The 19,109-nt window shown below is 40.6% G+C and overlaps 1 protein-coding gene across 7 annotated transcripts in view; it reads right to left on the bottom strand.

Annotated features, from left to right (window-relative positions):
* Window positions 1–18,622, bottom strand: part of MYO5C (myosin VC) — a 193,059-nt gene extending 174,437 nt beyond the window's left edge. For 2 of the 7 annotated variants that reach the window (XM_033919675.1, XM_033919679.1), the window contains exon 1: window positions 18,044–18,217. In XM_033919675.1, the coding sequence (XP_033775566.1) occupies window positions 18,044–18,097 (54 nt within the window). In that variant the 5' untranslated portion in view covers window positions 18,098–18,217. Of the gene's footprint in view, window positions 1–17,939; window positions 17,964–18,043; window positions 18,226–18,473 lie in introns of those variants that run through there. The other 5 variants (XM_033919676.1, XM_033919682.1, XM_033919677.1 and 2 more) reach the window with 4 other exon arrangements.
* Window positions 18,623–19,109: the final 487 nt, after the last annotated feature.

Below are 19,109 nucleotides of genomic sequence, written 5' to 3'. Positions count from 1 at the left end.
GCGGACAAAAAAAAGGTTTACAGACTGGTGAGCATTTTTCTACTACAACATCTTTAATAACACTTGAAAAACCTGCAGTGGTAACCCTGGAGTCTCTATGGGATCTTATGGCCGGCTTGGTGAAGGCCATAAGTCCCAATCTTTAGCAAATTGAAAGGAAACTACTTGAACATTCTAAAGAGTTAAAGGATATGAAAGTTGAAGTGACTGCCTTGCTTCAGAAACACGACCAAAAAATAATAACTTTTAAACAACTCCATGAGAATAGAAGAAAAGAGGAAATGCTTGAAAATAATTCACATTATAATAATTTAAGATTGATTAATTTCCCTAGGCTTACGTCTGTAACACCTAAGGAAATGCTTAAAAGATATCAGAGGCGAGGTGTTAGACTGGTTCCGAGGTTTCCTTATGAACCACACCTATCAAGTGCGCTTTAACTACAAGCTCTCTGACACTTGGAGCAATCCATCTAGCTTTCTGCAAGGGTCCCCATTGTCCTCATTGCTTTCCAATGTTTACATGTCATCACTAGGTGCGCAATTGTCTCAACTAGGAATAAATTTTTTTAGTTACGCAGATGGCTTCACGATCATTATCCCATTCACTACGTCTCTCTCTGAAGTAACTCCTATGGCAACAGAAGAATTAAAAATGATGGAACAACGGATGACTGAATTTAGATTGAAGCTAAACTCAGAAAAAACAAAATTCTTCGTAGCCTCGCCACACCCATTTGATACTAAAACATCGCCGCGCATCAACAAACTTAGTTCCCCCCTATCCAATCTACTATGAAGGTATTGGGAGTAATACTAGACCAGGGCCTAACCATGAAAGATCAGGTGGACTCTTTGGTCAGAAAGGGTTTTTTTTACTCTCTAGAAGCTTTGGTCCATTAGAGCATATTTTGATGCTTCATCATTCAGAATTATGGTCCAATCCCTTATACTGAGCCAAGTTGACTATTGTAATATCGCCTATCTGGCAATTTCCCAGAAGAACTTGCAGCGATTACAATTGGTGCAAAATGCGGCGGTCAGGTTGATTTTTGGGCTGAAGACGTTCAATCATGTAACTCCTTCCTACCAACTCCTGCATTGGCTGCCGATGGAGGCACGTGTGAAATTTAAGTTTTGATGTTTCAGCTTTAAGGTACTTTTCAGCCTAGCCCCCAGATATATAATTGACCTTTTCTCTTTCTCAACCAATGAGAAGCTCAAACTTGAATTTTGTTTCCTCACCGGTTAGAGGATGTAAATTTAAAAGACATCATCAACATCTCTTCATTATGGGGTAAAGATCTGAAACAATTACTCATGCTTGTGAATACTTATGGGGAATTTGGGAAACGCCTAAAAACATATCTGTTCCTAAAGTACGTAGGCAGCTGCACTGCACAATCTTTCCCCACAATAACTGACCGCTAAACTTTAACTCTGTTAGTACTACTCAATCTGTAACATTTTTTAATCATTGTAAACCGCATAGAACTTCACGGTCCTGCGGCAGCCCTTAGGTCAAAGACCAGCGCCCTAACTGAGACTAGCCTTACCTGTTGGAAATATCTGATAAAGAGGCAGCAGTGCCATCCACTTTGATTATATCAGTAGCTCTTTCAATTGATAAAACATGGGTGTTAAAACTTTTCTTTAAAAACAGGCAAAAAGAATTTATAGGTCTTAAAGTACAAATGTTTCCTGATTTGACACAAGAGACGCAGAAGCGTCGCCGTGGATTTTTGTTGATGAAACCAGGGGTTACATCTTTGGGTGCCACTTTTTATTTACGGCACCCTTGTAAATGTATTGTTTTATATCATGCTGTTAAATATGTCTTTTTTGAGTCATGCTAGTTAACAACTTTTTTGTCGTTGTCCCGCTTGGAAAAGGAGAAATCTTGAGCCCTGTTTAGATGGAATATACACCTTCACTCAACACTTTAACCAGCCTTAATCCTTATTGAATTTCTTTTGCTCTTGCTGGATTATAAAATTTTGGATCCTATTTGAGGACAAATTTATTTTTATTCTTATTGTTAACACTGCTTATTATGATGGAATCTGTATATGTCTAATATTTGCTTTCTGTACAAGTTATGCTTGGAAATTAAGTTTAAAAAAACTAATAATAAATATATAATAATAATTAAAAAAAAGTAACATGTTTCTCAGGCAGGATCTTCAGATTGGTAAATGTTTTAATTTCATCATATTTCTTAAAGACTCCCTTGAGCAAAAATATATTTGTTATTACTACATACTATCATCATTTTGATACAGTTGTTATGAAAAAATAAAGAATTGAAACAAGCAAATATTCCTTTTTGGGCAGTACTGAGTGGCAGTGAAAACAATGAAAACAGAAAAGTATGTGATAAAAACCGGCAGATTAGAAAAAAAGGATAAATTGATGAAAATATTGTCGTTTGCTTATGTGACAAACTTTACTTTTCATCTGATTGAAAATATATGGTTCAGTCATTGAGACTAGAATACATTCCACCCAGCAGAGCAGATCTTGCAGGGAAACTGCTTGATAAATGGAGCAATGTGCAACAGGTCTAGAGGGTAAAATTGTTAACCTAAAGTCTTGATGGGTGGAATAATGTCCACAATGATTCTGTTGTATGTGCTTGTATAACAATGGAAGAAGGGAATGTCTTTCTTGAAGAAATAATTGATACCTCAGGAAATGGAAATGCACATACATCAGAATATTTACAGGAAGTAGCAGCAAAAGCTACAATAAAATGTGAACAATATTCAAATGTCTTATATACAGTTTAGCAAATCCAACACAATCCCCTCGAACGACCAAAATACTACAACCACACTTTCGACCTGGTTTTCAGCACAGTATAGCTAATCATGAAAAACCAATGGAATCTATGAAAAGAAGTCCTCGTGTTATTACAGACACAGGGTTCTTAGACAAAGACCAGATAGCCCACAAACAGCACTTCAACAACGCTTCTTCTATGAAAATTATCAAGAGGAGGAAAAAGCCTCAGATCCCCCCTCCACCAAACTGATGAACTCAAGTTGTAAACAGGTGAAGATTTACTGGGGTAAAGTGCAGTCACTGGCATAAAAAAACTCCTCGATCTTGGTCACAGTCACGTGACAAAACAAAAACGGGATTGGATGAAAACATGTACCTTATGGTTTCAAAATAAAATAAATATGAAAAACCCACAAAAATAAAAATAAAAAATGGTGATAAACAACAAAAATCTTGTTATTATGTTGGTATGAACATGATGCACAGCACAATATATAATGTGATATGCTGTCATTAAATATCAAAAACAGTCCAACAGATGCCTCAGTTGCCAGAATTGTTATAGTTTGTATCATAGTACATGATGCCATTCAGTTCTAAAGTTCAACCCTTTAGGTTCCTCAGTTTCCAAAACACAAATCCAAGAGCATGCGCTGACGGTTACAGTGACTTGTAGGAATATAGTTTACTGCACAACACTGCAGATCTTCAAATTTATAATTAAACTCTTGACAATGAGCCACAATCGGAGCCTGCAACTTGCCAGTGTGGAGACAACTTTTGTGTTCCGTCATACGTGTTTTGAAGAGGCATGATGTTTGGCCCACATAGATCTTCTTACACGGACATATTATTAAATAAATTACATGTTCAGTAAGACAAGTAGTGTGAAAATGAATAGAATGCATTTTCCCTGATGCCTGGTGCTTAAAGCAGCCTGCTAGATCTAATGTTATGGCACAAATTTGGCATCTTTGACATCTCGAATGACTGCCTACAGAATGACAATATTGTTGTTTCTGAGCACAACTATCCGAAGGGCTTAGTAGTTCTTTAAGGTTCTTTTGTCTAGAATAAGCCATACGAAGGTGGCAATCAGAAAATGCAGGGTCTTGTCCTACAGTTTAGTCACAGACTAAAAGATGAGGAGAAATTTAGAAGAGCTTGAACAGAACACCAAGCTAATAACATATGGTTGTGGTACTCAATTGCTGCACCTCCTAGTCTAAGACTTCAGTGTCCTAAAAATAAACAGTAATGTCGTTGAAATTGCTAAATACTTCTGTAACAATCATTTTTGCGCCAGCAGCTCTGAAAAGAATGGATGGAACAAAGCTAATGCTCCCACAAAATGTTAGATGGAACTCTGCAGTGGACTGTTTTGAGCAGTATTATCAAGAACTGGCCTATTCTGATTATAGAGAAAATAGATGGCACTGTTATAGTCAAAATCATCAAAATTGAGCTTAAGAGAAATGTTGAAGATATGCTGAGAATCCTGAAACCCATTTCTGAAGATTTAGGGCTCCTTTTACTAAGGTGCACTAGCGTTTTTAGCGCATGCTGCAGATTAGTGCACACTGCCCCTGCGCTACACGTAAAAACTAACACCAGCTCAATGGTGGCGTTAGCGTCTGGCGCACGGGGCAATGCAACAAGCGCTAAAATCACTAGCACAGCTTAGTAAAAGGAGCCCTTAAACAAAATGCAGAAAAATAGCTATTTTATTGTTGATGCTGTTGAAATTTGGAAGGAACTGAGTGAGCACTTAAAACAAAACTGCACAATGACAGAATTAAATTACAACCATTAAAAAAAAGAATGGGATAAGCACTATCTTCAGCTCATTTTCTTGCAAATATTGTCAATATCTGGTATCAGGGTCAAACCTTATCCAGGAATCATTCATCTGTAAGGCCAATTACAATAAACTTCAGAGCTAAGGGGGAACCATTCAAGAAATATATGTTTGCCGATAGTGTTTTAAAGAAAGTAACTTCAGTGAGCTGGTAGAGGTCACTTATTAAGCATTTGGATTTAGAGTTGAAGTAATGAATTAATATTTAAGAGCAGTATATTCTGCTGGCGTAGAAAGAATGTTCTATTCCTTTCAACTCATTTTTCCAAACTGAGAAATCATTTGGGACCCAATAAAGCAGGAAATTTTGTCTTTCTTTTCCAGATTATGAACACAACAAGAAGATTAAGGGGTCCTTTTACAAAGGCGCAGTAGCAGTTTAACGTGCAGAATACCGCACGTTAAACCGCCTGCCGCACTAGTACCTAACGCCTCCACTGACGAGGCGTTAGGATTTTAGGCTGCGTGTGATGAAATGTTAGGATTTTAGGGTTAGGGCGTGATGAAATGTCTGATGCGCTAACCCCTGTAGCGCACCTTGATAAAAGGAGCCCTAAGTGAGCAATAGAAGACAGAATTTTAAGTTTTTCACGTCTGGATCAGTTAACATGGATGTTTAAGCAAATACAAGAATAAATATGCTATAATATTATTGTTTTGGTTAAATAAAACTATTTAAATTATTAAAGTAATGATTATTTTTCTCATTTCAATAAAGTACAGCAGAAAGGTCCAAATATGAATGATCAACCTATTAAACTGGAGATAATTATTAAATTATTGCGAGGTGAACTATCTATATATTTCCAATAGTACAACCAAAGCAGTAATTTTTTTTCATATAACTGTAAAACTAATCTGAAAAGTTATTTTTCAAAAACTGATTGTAAATATTAATATTAAGATCATAGTTTAAAGTTTTCAAGTTTTCTTTAAAATTTGATACAAACGCTTATCAATATTTTCTAAGCGATGTACAAAGTTAAAAGATGGAAAACATAGAATAATACATGTCAAAACCACATATAGCCAAACCAGACTCGAATAACCCACTAACATGAGGTCAAATGGGGAAGAATTAAAAAAATTTATAGGACAGGAGACAATTAAGGTCCGAACATAGGGGAAGGGATAAGAAGAGGATGAAAGATAAGAAAAAAAAAAAAGGATTTCACTGATTTTAGTGAGAGAAAGAATGAGTCTTTTGTTAGAAAACCATGATTTAAAATCAAGTCTTTCTGCCTATCAAATTCACCTTGATGCCAGCTGGCATCTGTACTCTCATCTAAGTTATAGGCACATTCCTTTATAGAACACGTTCCTACCAGGTACCCAGTTATAGAATTACACCCTCCTGTTTAGTTTAAGCTTGATAGTCTGCAGCCTAAATTAAACATGCAAATTTTTCAGATAGTTACTGAATATGACTACTTTTTGGACAATTTTGTAGCCTGCCCTCACTCAACCCGATATTATATTGGTGGCACAAGGCCTTTAACTTGTAATTTTGACCTAATGCTATCTGCATAAGAATTAAAATTACCCAGAGAGAGAAATTATACATTTCATCAGTGAATATACGATTTTGATTGAATATATTGGGCCATTTGTATTATAAAAAGCTCAATGTGGGCTCCTGGTTGAGTTGCAAATAAATGCTTAACACAACAGACTAGAGCTTGTCCAGAAAAAAGCAATCAAACTTAGATAAATAGGTATATCCTAGAGAACAGAACAGGGGAAATATGATATTGATGTTAATACACTTGAAAGGTAATGCTATAGAAATAAGCAATAGTACTATTCCTGTAGAAAATTTTTTTTCCAAGAGGGGAGGCTGTAAAACTAGATGTGATATGAAGCCACAAAAAGGTAGATTGAGGAACAGAGATAGCAAGTCTCATGTATTTGGCTGCTCTCACACCAAGCACCCTTCTTCATAAATATTCAGGAGTCTATCCCCTTCTCTGCCCCTCCCCCCAGCATATCACCCCCTCTCCAATCTGGCATCTCCCCTCCCGTTCTCTCCCTTAACTCCACTCACCCTAGTCTACCTTAAAACTTGTATAAGACACCAACAGTCACACATGCTGCCTGCAGCTGATCCAGGAACTTTTCCACTGACACAACTTCCTGTTTCCAGCAGGGCAGAACAGGTTACAGGGAAGACTTGGAGGTCAGCTGTAGGCAGCAAGCATGAATTGCTGTCTTTGCCAGTGCCCTGTCGAAAAAGAGGAGTTTAAAGTATTTATTTATTATTTGGATTTACTGTATTGCAGAATTTTTCAGTAGTAGCTCAAGGTGAATTTACATTTAGGTATACTAGGTATTCCCTGTCCCCACAGGATTCACAAACTAAGTTTGTACCTGAGGCAGAGAGTTAAGTGACTTGCCCAAGATCAGGAAGAGCAGCAGCAGGATTTGAACAGGCTTCCCTGGTTGCAAGCCCAGTGCTTTAACCATTAGGCTACCAGACGTCCAGGAAAACCTGGACATGTCCTCTTTTTAGAGGACTGTCCAGTCTCTCGGATGGACTTTCCAAAACCTGGTATTTGTCTGGGTTTTAGAAACCCCAAATGAGCTCCAGCCACATCTGGAGAGCCTCTGCGCATGTGTGGGTGATGTCACACACATCAGCGCATGCTCCAGGTCCTCCAGACATGGCCTGGAGCTTGTTCAGAAGAAGAGAGGAGGCTCTGTGGGGGCAAGGCTGGAGGTGGGATGGTGGGGGATTGGAACAAGAAAGGGAGATGCTGGACTGCTGGCAGGAGGGGAGGGACAGAGATGCCAGATCCAGTGGCAGAGGAAGAGAGATGGTGGACAATGGGAGTGAGGAAAGAAAGGTCACGAGAGAGATTGAGAAGTTTTTAAACTAGGAAGAAGGGGAAAGCCAACAGTCGACCGAAAGTCGATGGTTCGGAAACCAGTATACCCAGAGGATACTGTGCAAGAAGTTAGCGGGGAAGACTCAGCGGATCATGGACAGTACAGAAATCCGGATGGATCAAATGGGACGCAAGAGGGAAGAAAGTGCAAGAAAGTAACACGCCGAAAACTCGAATGCAAGGAGTCTAAAGAACAAGATGGGTGAATTAGAAACTATGGCACAAAACGAGAACTTTGACATCATCGGCATTACGGAAACATGGTGGATCGAGGAAAACGTCTGGGACACTGTGCTACCGGGATACAAGATATACCACAGACACAGAGTGGGTCAAAAAAGATGGGGGCATTGCCCTGTACATCAAAGAGGGAATAGAGTCTGCCGAAAAGAACACGCCAGAAACAAAGAATAAGTTAGAATCTCTATGGGTCAAAATTCCGGGAACAAATAGAACGGAAATGAAGATCGGCATCTACTATCAACCCCCAGGGCAGTCCGAAGAAATTGATGAAGAAATGACGGCTGAGATTAAACTCAGCTGCAAGGGAGGAAATGCAGTTATCATGGGTGACTTCAATTACCTGGGGACAGACTGGAACCTAGGCACCTCCGGCTGCAGTAGGGAAACCAAGTTCCTGGATGCAGTGGGCGACTGCTTCCTGGAGCAACTTGTCAAGGAAAACACAAGAGGAATGCAATTCTGGACTTACTTCTAAATGGACTACGAGGACCGGCGCAAGATGTAGAAGTAGAAGGGACACTGGGAAGCAGTGATCATAATATGATCTGCTTCAACCTGGACATGGGGGTGAAACAAAGATCCAGAACGACGGCCACAGCGCTGAACTTCTGAAAAGGAAATTACGAAGGGATGAGACTCATGGTGGGGAAGAAGATTAAGAAAAGGATAGGTGCTATAAAAACGCTAGAGCAAGCATGGTCCCTTTTCAAGGACACCGTCATCGAGGCGCAAAATCTATAATACCGTGTATCAACAAGGGATCCAAGAGGAAAAAGAACAAGGAACTGGCGTGGCTCACTCTACCAGTGAAAGAAGCAATCAGAGACAAGAAGATTTCTTTTAAAGTATGGAAAAGGTCAAAAACGGATGAAAACTGGAAAAAGCACAAGCAACATCAACGCAGGCGCCATAAGGCGGTAAGAGGGGCCACAAGGGACTACAAGGAAAAAATTGCCAAGGAGGCAAAAAACTTCAAGCCGTTCTTTCAATATATTAAGGAGAAACGACCTGTGAAGGAAGCGGTGGGGCCGTTGGATGACCATAGAATAAAGGGAGTGCTACAGGACAAAGCCATAGCTGAGAAACTGAACACGTTTTTTGCATCTGTATTTACAGAAGAAGATATACGCAACTTACTGGAGGCTGACAGGCTATACCTAGGAAACGAAGACAGGAAATTGATTGGGTTGACGGTCAGTCTAGAAGAGGTATACAGGAAGATTGATAGGCTCAAGAGCGATAAATCCCCGGGACCGGATGGCATCCATCTCAGGGTAATCAAGGAACTGAAAGGGGTTATAGCTGAACTGCTTCAACTAATAGCCAGTCTGTCGATCAAATCGGGCAGGATTCCGGAAGACTGGAAAGTGGCGAAAGTTACGCCGATCTTCAAGAAATGTTCGAGGGGAGATCCGGGAAACTACAGGCCGGTGAGTCTGACCTCAGTACTGGGAAAGATGGTAGAGGCGCTGATAAAGGATCGCATTGTTGACAATCTTGATGGACACAATCTGATGAGAACCAGCCAGCACGGTTTCAGCAAAGGAAGATCTTGCTTGACGAACTTGCTGCACTTTTTCGAGGGAGTTAACAGGCAGACATTGTATATCTGGATTTTCAGAAGGCGTTTGTTAAGGTCCCGCATGAACGACTACTTCAAAAAAATTGCGAGCCATGGGATTGAGGGTGAAATACACACGTGGATCAAAACTGGTTGGCAGATAGAAAGCAAAGAGTGGGGGTAAATGGACAATACTTGGACTGGAAAAACATCACCAGTGGAGTGCTGCAGCGTTCAGTGCTTGGGCCTGTGCTCTTCAACATATTTATAAACGACCTGGAAATTGGAACGACGAGCAAGGTGATTAAATTTGCAGATGATACAAAGTTATTCAGAGTAGTAAAGATGCAGGAGGACTGCGAAGACCTGCAACAGGACATAAACACGCTCGAGAAATGGCCTGAGACATGGCAAATGAAGTTTAACGTGGACAAGTGTAAGGTGATGCATGTTGGTAACAAAAATCTTGTATACGAATTCAGGATGTCTGGTGCAGTATTCGGAGAGACAACCCAGGAAAGAGACTTGGGAGTATTGGTCGACAAGTCGATGAAGCCATCCGGCAGCAGTGAAAAGGGCAAACAGAATGCTTGGAATGATTAAGAAAGGGATCACAACAGATTGGAGAAGGTTATCATGCCGCTGTACTGGGCCATGGTACGCCCCCACCTGGAATACTGCGTCCAGCACTGGTCGCTGTACTTGAAGAAGGACACAGTACTACTCAAAAAGGTCCAGAGAAGAGCGACTAAAATGGTTAAGGGGCTGGAGAAGGTGCAGTACAGTGAGAGACTAGAGAAACTGGGCCTCTTCTCCCTTGAAAAGAGGAGACTGAGAGGGGACATGATCGAAACATTCAAGATAATGAAGGGAATAGACTTAGTAGATAAAGACAGGTTGTTCATCCTCTCCAAGGTAGAGAGAACGAGAGGGCACTCTCTAAAGTTAAAAGGAGATAGATTCCGTACAAACATAAGGAAGTTCTTTTTCACCCAGAGAGTGGTGGAAAACTGGAACGCTCTTCCGGAGGCTGTCGTAGGGGAAAACACCATCCAGGGATTCAAGACAAAGTTAGACAAGTTCCTGTGTAACTAGAATGTACGCAGGTAGGGCTGATCTCGGTTAGGGTGCTGGTCTTTGACCTGGGGGCCACTGCAGTAGTTTTTATGTTCTTATGATTACAACCCCTCACAATTGGTGCAGAAAAGAGAGGAAGCATGTGACTGAGGTGAGGTCATGCTTAGAAAAATGCTCCTACTGTTCCAGGCTCAATTAGAAAATATATCTTCCCAGCTTAAAAGCTAAAGAACTAAAACCCTGCCTTACAAGTAAACACAGCAGGTTTACTCAGTCTAACATCATACATCCAGAGTTATTTTTTTATTGTCATGTTCATTTTTCTAAATGCAGGAATGCATTTGGAATTGATCAATGGAATACACTTGAGCCCCTGCAACCTAATAAACCAGCCCAAATTATTTTTTAATGATTATTTGTTGAGCTTTTATGCTATTACAAACATTAAAAACATGAACAAAAAAAATAGATCTTACTTGGAGAAAAATTCAAGGCAAACAACTTAAATATACATGTAGAATCTATTACCATTAACACCAACTTGAAAGAAAAATAGAATTAAAGGGAGAGGGGCAAGAAAGACAGAAATATTATGGGATATCCATTAAGGAAATATAACCAAAGGTTTACTAAAGAAGAAAAATCTCACAACAAACTAGTAGAGCCTATAACCATATTCATTTATTTAATTTGTTTTCTATCCCATCCTCCCCAAAGAGCTCAGGATGGGTTACAGATTTCAATTTAACAGGTTACAATTTGCCATAGTTACAGTACAAGTTTTTATGCTAACTTGACACATACTAGGGATCTAATACCAATATCCATAATATACAGTTTGCAGGTTAAATTTGTCATACTTGCAATGCAAGATTTTTCAATGCAAAGTTTTTATATTGCTAGACTACTCTCCTGGTGTCTTGTATGTGGGTAAGATAGTGGATATTATTGATTTCAATTACCCCAACAATGACTTGTTACATGTTACATTGGGGAGTGCTAGGGAGGTAAAATTCCTAGACATCATAAATGACTGCTTCTTGGAGCAACTGGTCCAGAAACCAAAAGAGGGAGATATTAGATTTGGTCCTTAGTGGAATGCAAGGCATAGTACAGGAGTTAACTGTGTTGGGTCCACTGGGAAACAGCGATCATAACATGATCAAATTTGAGCTGATACTGGGAGTGATGTCACAAAAGAAATCTACTGTAAAGGTATTTAATTTTTGAAAGGGCGACTATGATAAAATGAGGAAAATGGTTAAAAAGAAGCTAAAAGGATCAGTTGCAAAGGTTAGGACTGTCAACCAGGCGTAGATGCTATTTAAAAATACCATCATGGAAGCCCAGACCAGATGCATTCTACGTATCAGCAAAGGTGGAAACAGGAGGAAATAAGAGTCAGACTTAAAATACTAAAAGAATTCGACAAAATAGAGCAAGAATCATTGTTATTCACATTGTCAAATGTGTCTCAGACAAGAGGACATGGTCTGAAATTGAGGGGCAGCAGCCCCAGGACAAATGTCAGGAAGTTCTACTTCACACAGCGAGTGGTGGACGCTTGGAATGCTCTCCCGGAGGAGGTTGTGACGGAGACCACCATTCTAGGCTTCAAGGGCAAGTTGGATGCACACCTTCTTGCGAATCACATTGAGGGTTACGGGTAAACATGGTAATCACCAGGGAACACCTAGCTTAGCCTCCGCGTGTGCAGGTCGCCAGACTAGATGGACCTAAGGTCTGATCCGGTGAAGGCATTTCTTATGCTCTTATGGTTAAAAGGTGAAGTGAAGGTGGCTATTAGAGCCAAAAAAAAACCATCCTTTAAAGAATGGAAAAAGGATCCAAATGAAGAAAATAAGAAGAGACACCAGTACTGGCAAGATATATGCAAAACACTGATAAAAAGAAAGCTAAAAAAGAATATGAAGAGAAACTTGCAAAAGAGGCAAAAACTCATAGCAATTTTTTAAAGTACATCAGCAGCAGAAAACCTGTGAAGGATGATCAAAGAGTAAAAGGAGCGGTCAGGGAGGATAAGACCATAGCGGAGAGACTGAATAAATCTTTGCTTTGGTCTTTACGGAAGATGTAAGAGATCTACCTGAACTGGAAATGGTTTTCAAGGGTGATGATGCAAAGGAACTGAAAGAAATCTTGGTGAATCTGGAAGATGTACTAAGCCAAATTGATAAGTTAAAAAGTGATAATATCCTGGACCGGATGATATACATCCCAAGGTACTAAAAGAACTCAAACATGAAATTGCTGTCCTGCTGTTAGTGATCTGTAACCTATCACTAAAATCATCTGTAGTACCTGAAGATTGAAGAGTGGTCAATGTTATGCTGATTTTTAAAAAGGGTTCCAGGGGAGATCCGGGAAATTACAGACAGGTAAGCCTGACTTCAGTGCCAGGCAAAATGATGGAAACAATTATAAAAAATAAAATTGTGGAACACGTAGACAAACATAATTTAATGAGACAGAGTCAGCATGGGTTCAGCCGAGGGAGATTTTGCCTCACCAATTCACTTGACTTCTTTGAAGATGTGAATAAACATGTGGATAAAGGTGAGCCGGTTGATGTAGATTTTCAGAAAGCTTTTGACAAAGCTCCTCATGAGAGGCTCCTGAGAAAATTAAAGAGTCATGGGATAGGTGGCAAAGCTCAGTTGTGGATTAGGAATTGGTTATCGGATAGAAAATAGAGGGTAGGGTTAAATGATCATTTTTGTCAATGGAGGAGAGTAAACAATGGAGTGCCGCAGGGATCTGTACTGGGACTGGTGCTATTTAACTTATTTATAAATGATCTAGTCTAGTCTTCGGTTTATATACCGGATCATCTCATAACAGAGCTCGATTCGGTTCACAAATAATTAAAGACCAGAATACATAAAAATGAGAACATGAAAAAGAGAATGTTGAAGTGCTATCAATTCATTAGTTCAGTAGGTAAGCCATTTAGATATTGTGTAAACAGCAAAGTTTTTAGGACTTTGCGAAAATGTTGTAGCTGACCTATTAGTCTAACAGAGTCAGGAAGTCTGTTCCAAATTTCTACCAGTTTGAAAGTAAAGAATTGGCTAATCCTGACAGATTTGATTCCCCTAAAGGAGGGGAACGATAGTTTATATTTCTGTGTAATCCTCAAGTGGCAAGATCTAGAAGTATTCCAATATAAGGGGACTAAAGGATCAAATATTCCATAGAGAAGCTTAAAAATAACACAAGCACATTTGAACTGGATCCTAAAACAAACTGGGAGCCAGTGAAGCTTTCTCAACAGGAGATTTTTCATCTTGATCTTTCATCTGCATTTGATACGATTGACCATGAGGAGGAGGTGTAGCAGTTATTTATCGCGACTCAATAGCATTAGGTATTGAATATTCCCCAGCCAATGCTTCAGTAGAACTTATTCAATTTACTATTCAGACTCGACCAAAGTTAGACATACTTCTTCTTTATTTACCTCCCCCTATTAGTCAAGATAATTTTGCTCAATTACAATCACTTTTATTTGATTTTGGATCTTCCTCTTCAAATCCATTGATTTTAGGTGATTTTAATATTCATTTTGACGAACCTAGTAATATTTATACTAAAGAAATCCTATCTTATATCAACCAACTTGATTTTTATCCAGTACCAACAGTCCCAACACACCAAGCTGGACATACAATTGACATGGTTTTGATTTCTTCTTCTACAACTGGCAATTACTTGACAGGACCCTGCCTCCCAGTTCCGTGGTCTGATCACTTTCTAATTTCGATAACTCACATAACTTCACTTCACAAAGCGCATAATATTTCTCATACTGTTAAATATAGAGATTTTAACAACTTTTCTTTTGACTCAATTACTTCAGACTTTAAACTAAATCTTTCAGACCTCAAGGCCAGCTCTTTGGACAATTTTCTAGTCCAATGGAATTTATCCACAAGACATCTATTAGATGAGTTAGCACTGACCCAAATAAGACCCGTTTCCACTCGAAAACAATTAAATCCTTGGTTTATGGTAGAACTCGCCCTTATTAAAAACAGTTTCGTTCCCTAGAACGTAGGTGGAGAAAAATAAGACCCAGATCAACCATGAAAAATATAAAGAACATTCTAATCTATACAAACTAAAAATAAATCAGGCAAAAATGAAATATTATTCCGGACTAATTCTGAAAGCTAAAAAGGTTTCTACTCTTTACTCCATTCTAAAATCAATTTCTAATAAACAAAATCAAACAACTAATAACCTGCCCACCGCCCATGAACTTGCTACCTACTTCATAGAAAAGGTTAACAGTATTAGGAAAATCTTTACTATGAATCTATATTCCATATCAGATCAGGAGCAAACCGATTCAAGATTCTCACTATCCTCAAAATATTCCCAATTTAATTTACAAAATCTTTCAGAGATTGAATCCCTTATCAAAACCATTAATACCAAGGGCTCTCAAGTGGATTCTATCCCCCCTTTTATTCTCAAACGCTATTTTACTATTTTCGGGCCCTTCATCCTTGCACTAATTCAAGAAAGTCTTCAAAAAAGCGTAATGCCTATAGCATGGAAAGAAGCAGTCATTCAACCCATTATTAAAGACCAAAAAATTAGTTCTGAAGAAAAATCCAATTACAGGCCAATCGCAAATATCCCCTTCTTGGCAAAGTTATCTGAAAAGGTGGTATTTAATCAAGTATCCGAGTTCATAGAAAAAACAAACATTTTACATCTAATCTAATCTAATCTAATCCTTAGGTTTGTATACCGCATCATCTCCACGTTCGTAGAGCTCGACGCGGTTTACAGTAGGAGAAATAGGAAGGAACTACAACAGAGGGTTAGAGATAGAAGTGTGAAGAAAATTTAGAGGACTTGGGATGCCAAGATATAAGAGTTTCCTTGATTCCTAAATTGGAGGGAGACATACATTTTTTGAGAAAAGCCAGGTTTTCAGATGTTTGCGGAAAACTTGGAGAGAGCTCAAGTTCCGAAGAGGGGAGGTAAGGTTGTTCCAGAGCTCAGTGATTTTGAAGTGGAGGGAGATCCCTAGCTTTCCTGTGTGGGAAATGCCTTTTAGCGAGGGGAAGGATAGTTTTAATTTGTGGGAGGATCTGGTGGTATTAGGGTTTGAGGAATTCCAAGAAAGAGGGATAAAGGGAGGGAGGATACCATATAGGATTTTGAAAGTTAAACAGGCGCATTTATAGTGGACCCTGGCGATTATTGGAATCCAGTGGAGCTTGGCCAGGAGTGGGGAGACATGGTCAAATTTACTTTTAGCGAAGATGAGCTTGGCCATGGCATTCTGAATCCGTTGGAGTCTGTGGAGGTTTTTCTTAGTTAGGCTTAAGTAGATAGAGTTGCAATAGTCCAATCTGGAGAGGATGATGGATTGGACAAGGAGGGTAAAATGTTTTTGATGGAAGCAGGATCTAACTTTCCTCAGCATGTGAAGGCTGAAAAAGCATTTTTTTTACCAAGGATTGGAGGTGGTCATTGAAGGATAATGTGGAATCAATGATGATGTCCAAGACCTTGCTCGAGAACTCAAGCTGCAGAGAGGAGCCAGAGGGTAGAGGGATGGAGGTGGGTAGGCGATCTAGTTTTGGACCGAGCCAAAGAAGTCTTGTTTTGGACTCATTCAATTTCATTTGCACAGTGTGGGCCCAGGATTGTAGGTTCATTATACAAGAGGATATGTTCTTAAGACAGGTCGGTGAGGTTCGAATCGGTCTCGAGGAGGACGAGGATGTCGTCTGCATAAGTGTAAATTGTTTCAAGGGGGGATAGGTGGAGGAGTTTTAGGGAGGACATATAGATGTTGAAAAGGATAGGGGATAGTGGAGAGCCTTGCGGGACTCCACAATTCGATTTCCAGGGGGAGGATGAGGTGCCATTCATGTTAACAATGTAAGAACGAGAGCGGAGGAATTTAGAGAACCAACCTAGGACTGTGGAGTTGATACCTATCTCAGAGAGTTGGTAAACAAGAATATCATGGTGAACCTGTTGCACAGATGTAGGTATTAGAAGCGGTCCTCGGCCGCCAGCTAAACTGATTGTGGCAGGGGTATATTTCCCCTGATCAGCTGACCAGAGGGACTCCCCAAAGCCACAGTTTCAGGGAGTCCTGCTTGCTCAGCTGATCAGGAATTCCCTTGCTGCGATCAGCTGATGGCAAGGGACCCCTCGGCAAATATAGGTAGCTGAGCCACCTATCTTTGTGATTAGGTAGGCGCAATTCTGTAACCAGTGCCGGTGACATGGGCGCAGGTTAAGAGAATGGGGAGAGGAGGGTATGGTGTCTGTTCTTTAAGAGACGCAATTCTGTATAGGATGCTGGTGTGCGATTCTCAGCCACTTCTTAGGTGGCTGCTGAGACTGGCCCATATTATAGCAATGCAAACTAAGAATATCACAACCTTTAACGCAGTTATAAAGAAGAATTCAAGAATGATTTAAAGTTAATTTGTAACTGGCTGTGTTGGCAGAATTCTGCAACCAACCAAATGTTGTGGTAAGAGCGGATAGTATAGCTGGTTTTAAGAAAGGTTTGGACAAGTTCCTGAAGGAAAAGTCTGTTATCAAAAAAGATATGGGGCCAAGCCACTGCTTGCCCTGGATCGTTAGAATGGATAATTGCCACTCCTTGGGTTTTGGAAAGGTACTAGTGACCTGGATTGGCCACCATGAGAACGGGCTACTGGGCTTGATGGACCATTGGTCTGACCCAGTAAGGCTATTCTTACATTCTTCTGGAAGTCCCCATGGCCAGTTAGGTTTTCAAGCATCTTTATTAATGGATATAATGATTTTCTGGGGCAGGCCGATTTTTCTCTTGCATATTTATTGTAAATGTCTTGGAAACCCAATCGTTGCGAGGTCATTGGAAAAGGTCATGGATCAAGATATATTTTACCTTTACCAGAACCACTAGCAAATAAAATCTACGATCCCAAACAGTTATGTAACAAGATTAAAGGCAGCCTTTATCAGAGTTTCACACCAGATATTCATTTATACATTAGTTTTCTAGATCAGATTGGACACGTTATTCTATTTCTATCACTTGTTTTTAACAGTTTACTATCACAATTTCTAACTAGTGCGGGACCATTATATTTTGCAAATGTGAACGCGGTCAGATTATTCTAAACCACAGGTGTCAAAGTCGGTCCTCGAGGGCCGCAATCCAGTCGGGTTTTCAGGATTTCCCCAAGGAATATGCATGAGATCTATTTGCATACAATGAAAGCAGTGCATGCAAATAGATCTCATGCATATTCATTGGGGAAATCCTGAAAACCCGACTGGATTGCGGCCCTCGAGGAGGGACTTTGACACCCCTGTTCTAAACCATAACATTTGAAAATAGTACGAGACCAGACACTATGGTGCTTTCTTACAGAATCGATCTGGGATCCTAGGAAGCAAAACTATATATTTACAAACAGTTCTTATAGATCTTAAAACGTTTGCACATTGTCAATAACGTCCAGTCTATGCGTACAACCTACACCTTGCATCGCCGTGATCACGAGTTGTCAAAACAACACTTCTTTGCCTGTAACACTCATTACAACCATATCAGGAAACGATTTCCCTGCGGTAAGCCACAGACCTTCTTACACCTTTTAGTTTCTTCTCCACTGAAAGCAGCAACAGGTGTTTCCATCCTCGGAGTCCTCTCTCTCTCTCACTGGTAAAGCAGTGGTGTTGTTTTTTCCCATTATTAAGAAGAAAGTTTGAAAGCCAGAAGATTTTTTTTTTTTTTTTAATCATGCTGCTCAATTAGTAGAATAAACATCCCGGGGATATTTCGTTTTCCTAATGCAGTCGTCAGGTTTCTCTCCCCCCCCCCCCCCCTTTCTACAGCGCCATCACTGCACAGTTAAGCCTCATTATAAAACAGGGTGATCTGTGTTAAATTGTTATGCAGGGGGGACTCATTACAGATCAGCTGAGAACAGTTTGAAGAAGTTTCCCTCTGCAGTAGCAGCTGCTACACTTGTTCCCCCCCCCCCCCCCCCGGTGAAGCGAAAGCCGTTTACCTGTGTGTACAGCTCGGTCAGCGCCATGGAAACCAGCGGGTTCAGAGCCAAGGAGAGAGGGACGGAGCCGGCGGCACTGTGCCGAGGAAACAGGAAGCGGCGGGGCAAACCCAATTCCGCCCCGCCGGCTACTCCGCCGCAGCGCTTCCCCCCCCCCCCCCCCCCGCGCCGTCCCACCTACTCCCGAGCGCCTGCGCGCGCGGCTGCTGCTCCAGGACTCCTCGCTCCCCGCCCCCTGCACGAGGCAAGTACGCGGCCGTTAGGCTGGGACTTTTCGCTCTCTCCCCTCAGCTCCTTCCTGCTCGCGAGCCAGTGGAAAAGCGCTTCTGTCCGAAAGTCCTACCGAGAGTAGCTTACCGTCTGAATCTGGAAGTGAGAGCGTCGAAGAGTTATCCGTCCATCCAGTGGCTGTTCTTTTACGGGACGCTGCTGGATTCTGTGAGGTGAGAGGGTTTGTTTGTTTTTCCCCCCTTGGCCGGCAGCTCACGTGCAAAAGTTGTGCTTCAGCCGGAGGCTCACCTGGAGCTGCCGCGAGGGTAAATCGCTGGGATTTGTCTATGAGGTATCTGAGGCTCCCCCATCCCATCTTAGCAATAGCATGAACAGAGCAGGTGTAAGCAGCCCTTTCCTCTCACA

Source organism: Geotrypetes seraphini, chromosome 14 (genome assembly GCF_902459505.1).
Source record: "Geotrypetes seraphini chromosome 14, aGeoSer1.1, whole genome shotgun sequence".
In the NCBI taxonomy this organism is placed as follows: Eukaryota; Metazoa; Chordata; class Amphibia; order Gymnophiona; family Dermophiidae; genus Geotrypetes; species Geotrypetes seraphini.
Note: the sequence above shows the minus strand (reverse complement) of the source record. Positions and strands in the feature narration are given on the sequence as shown.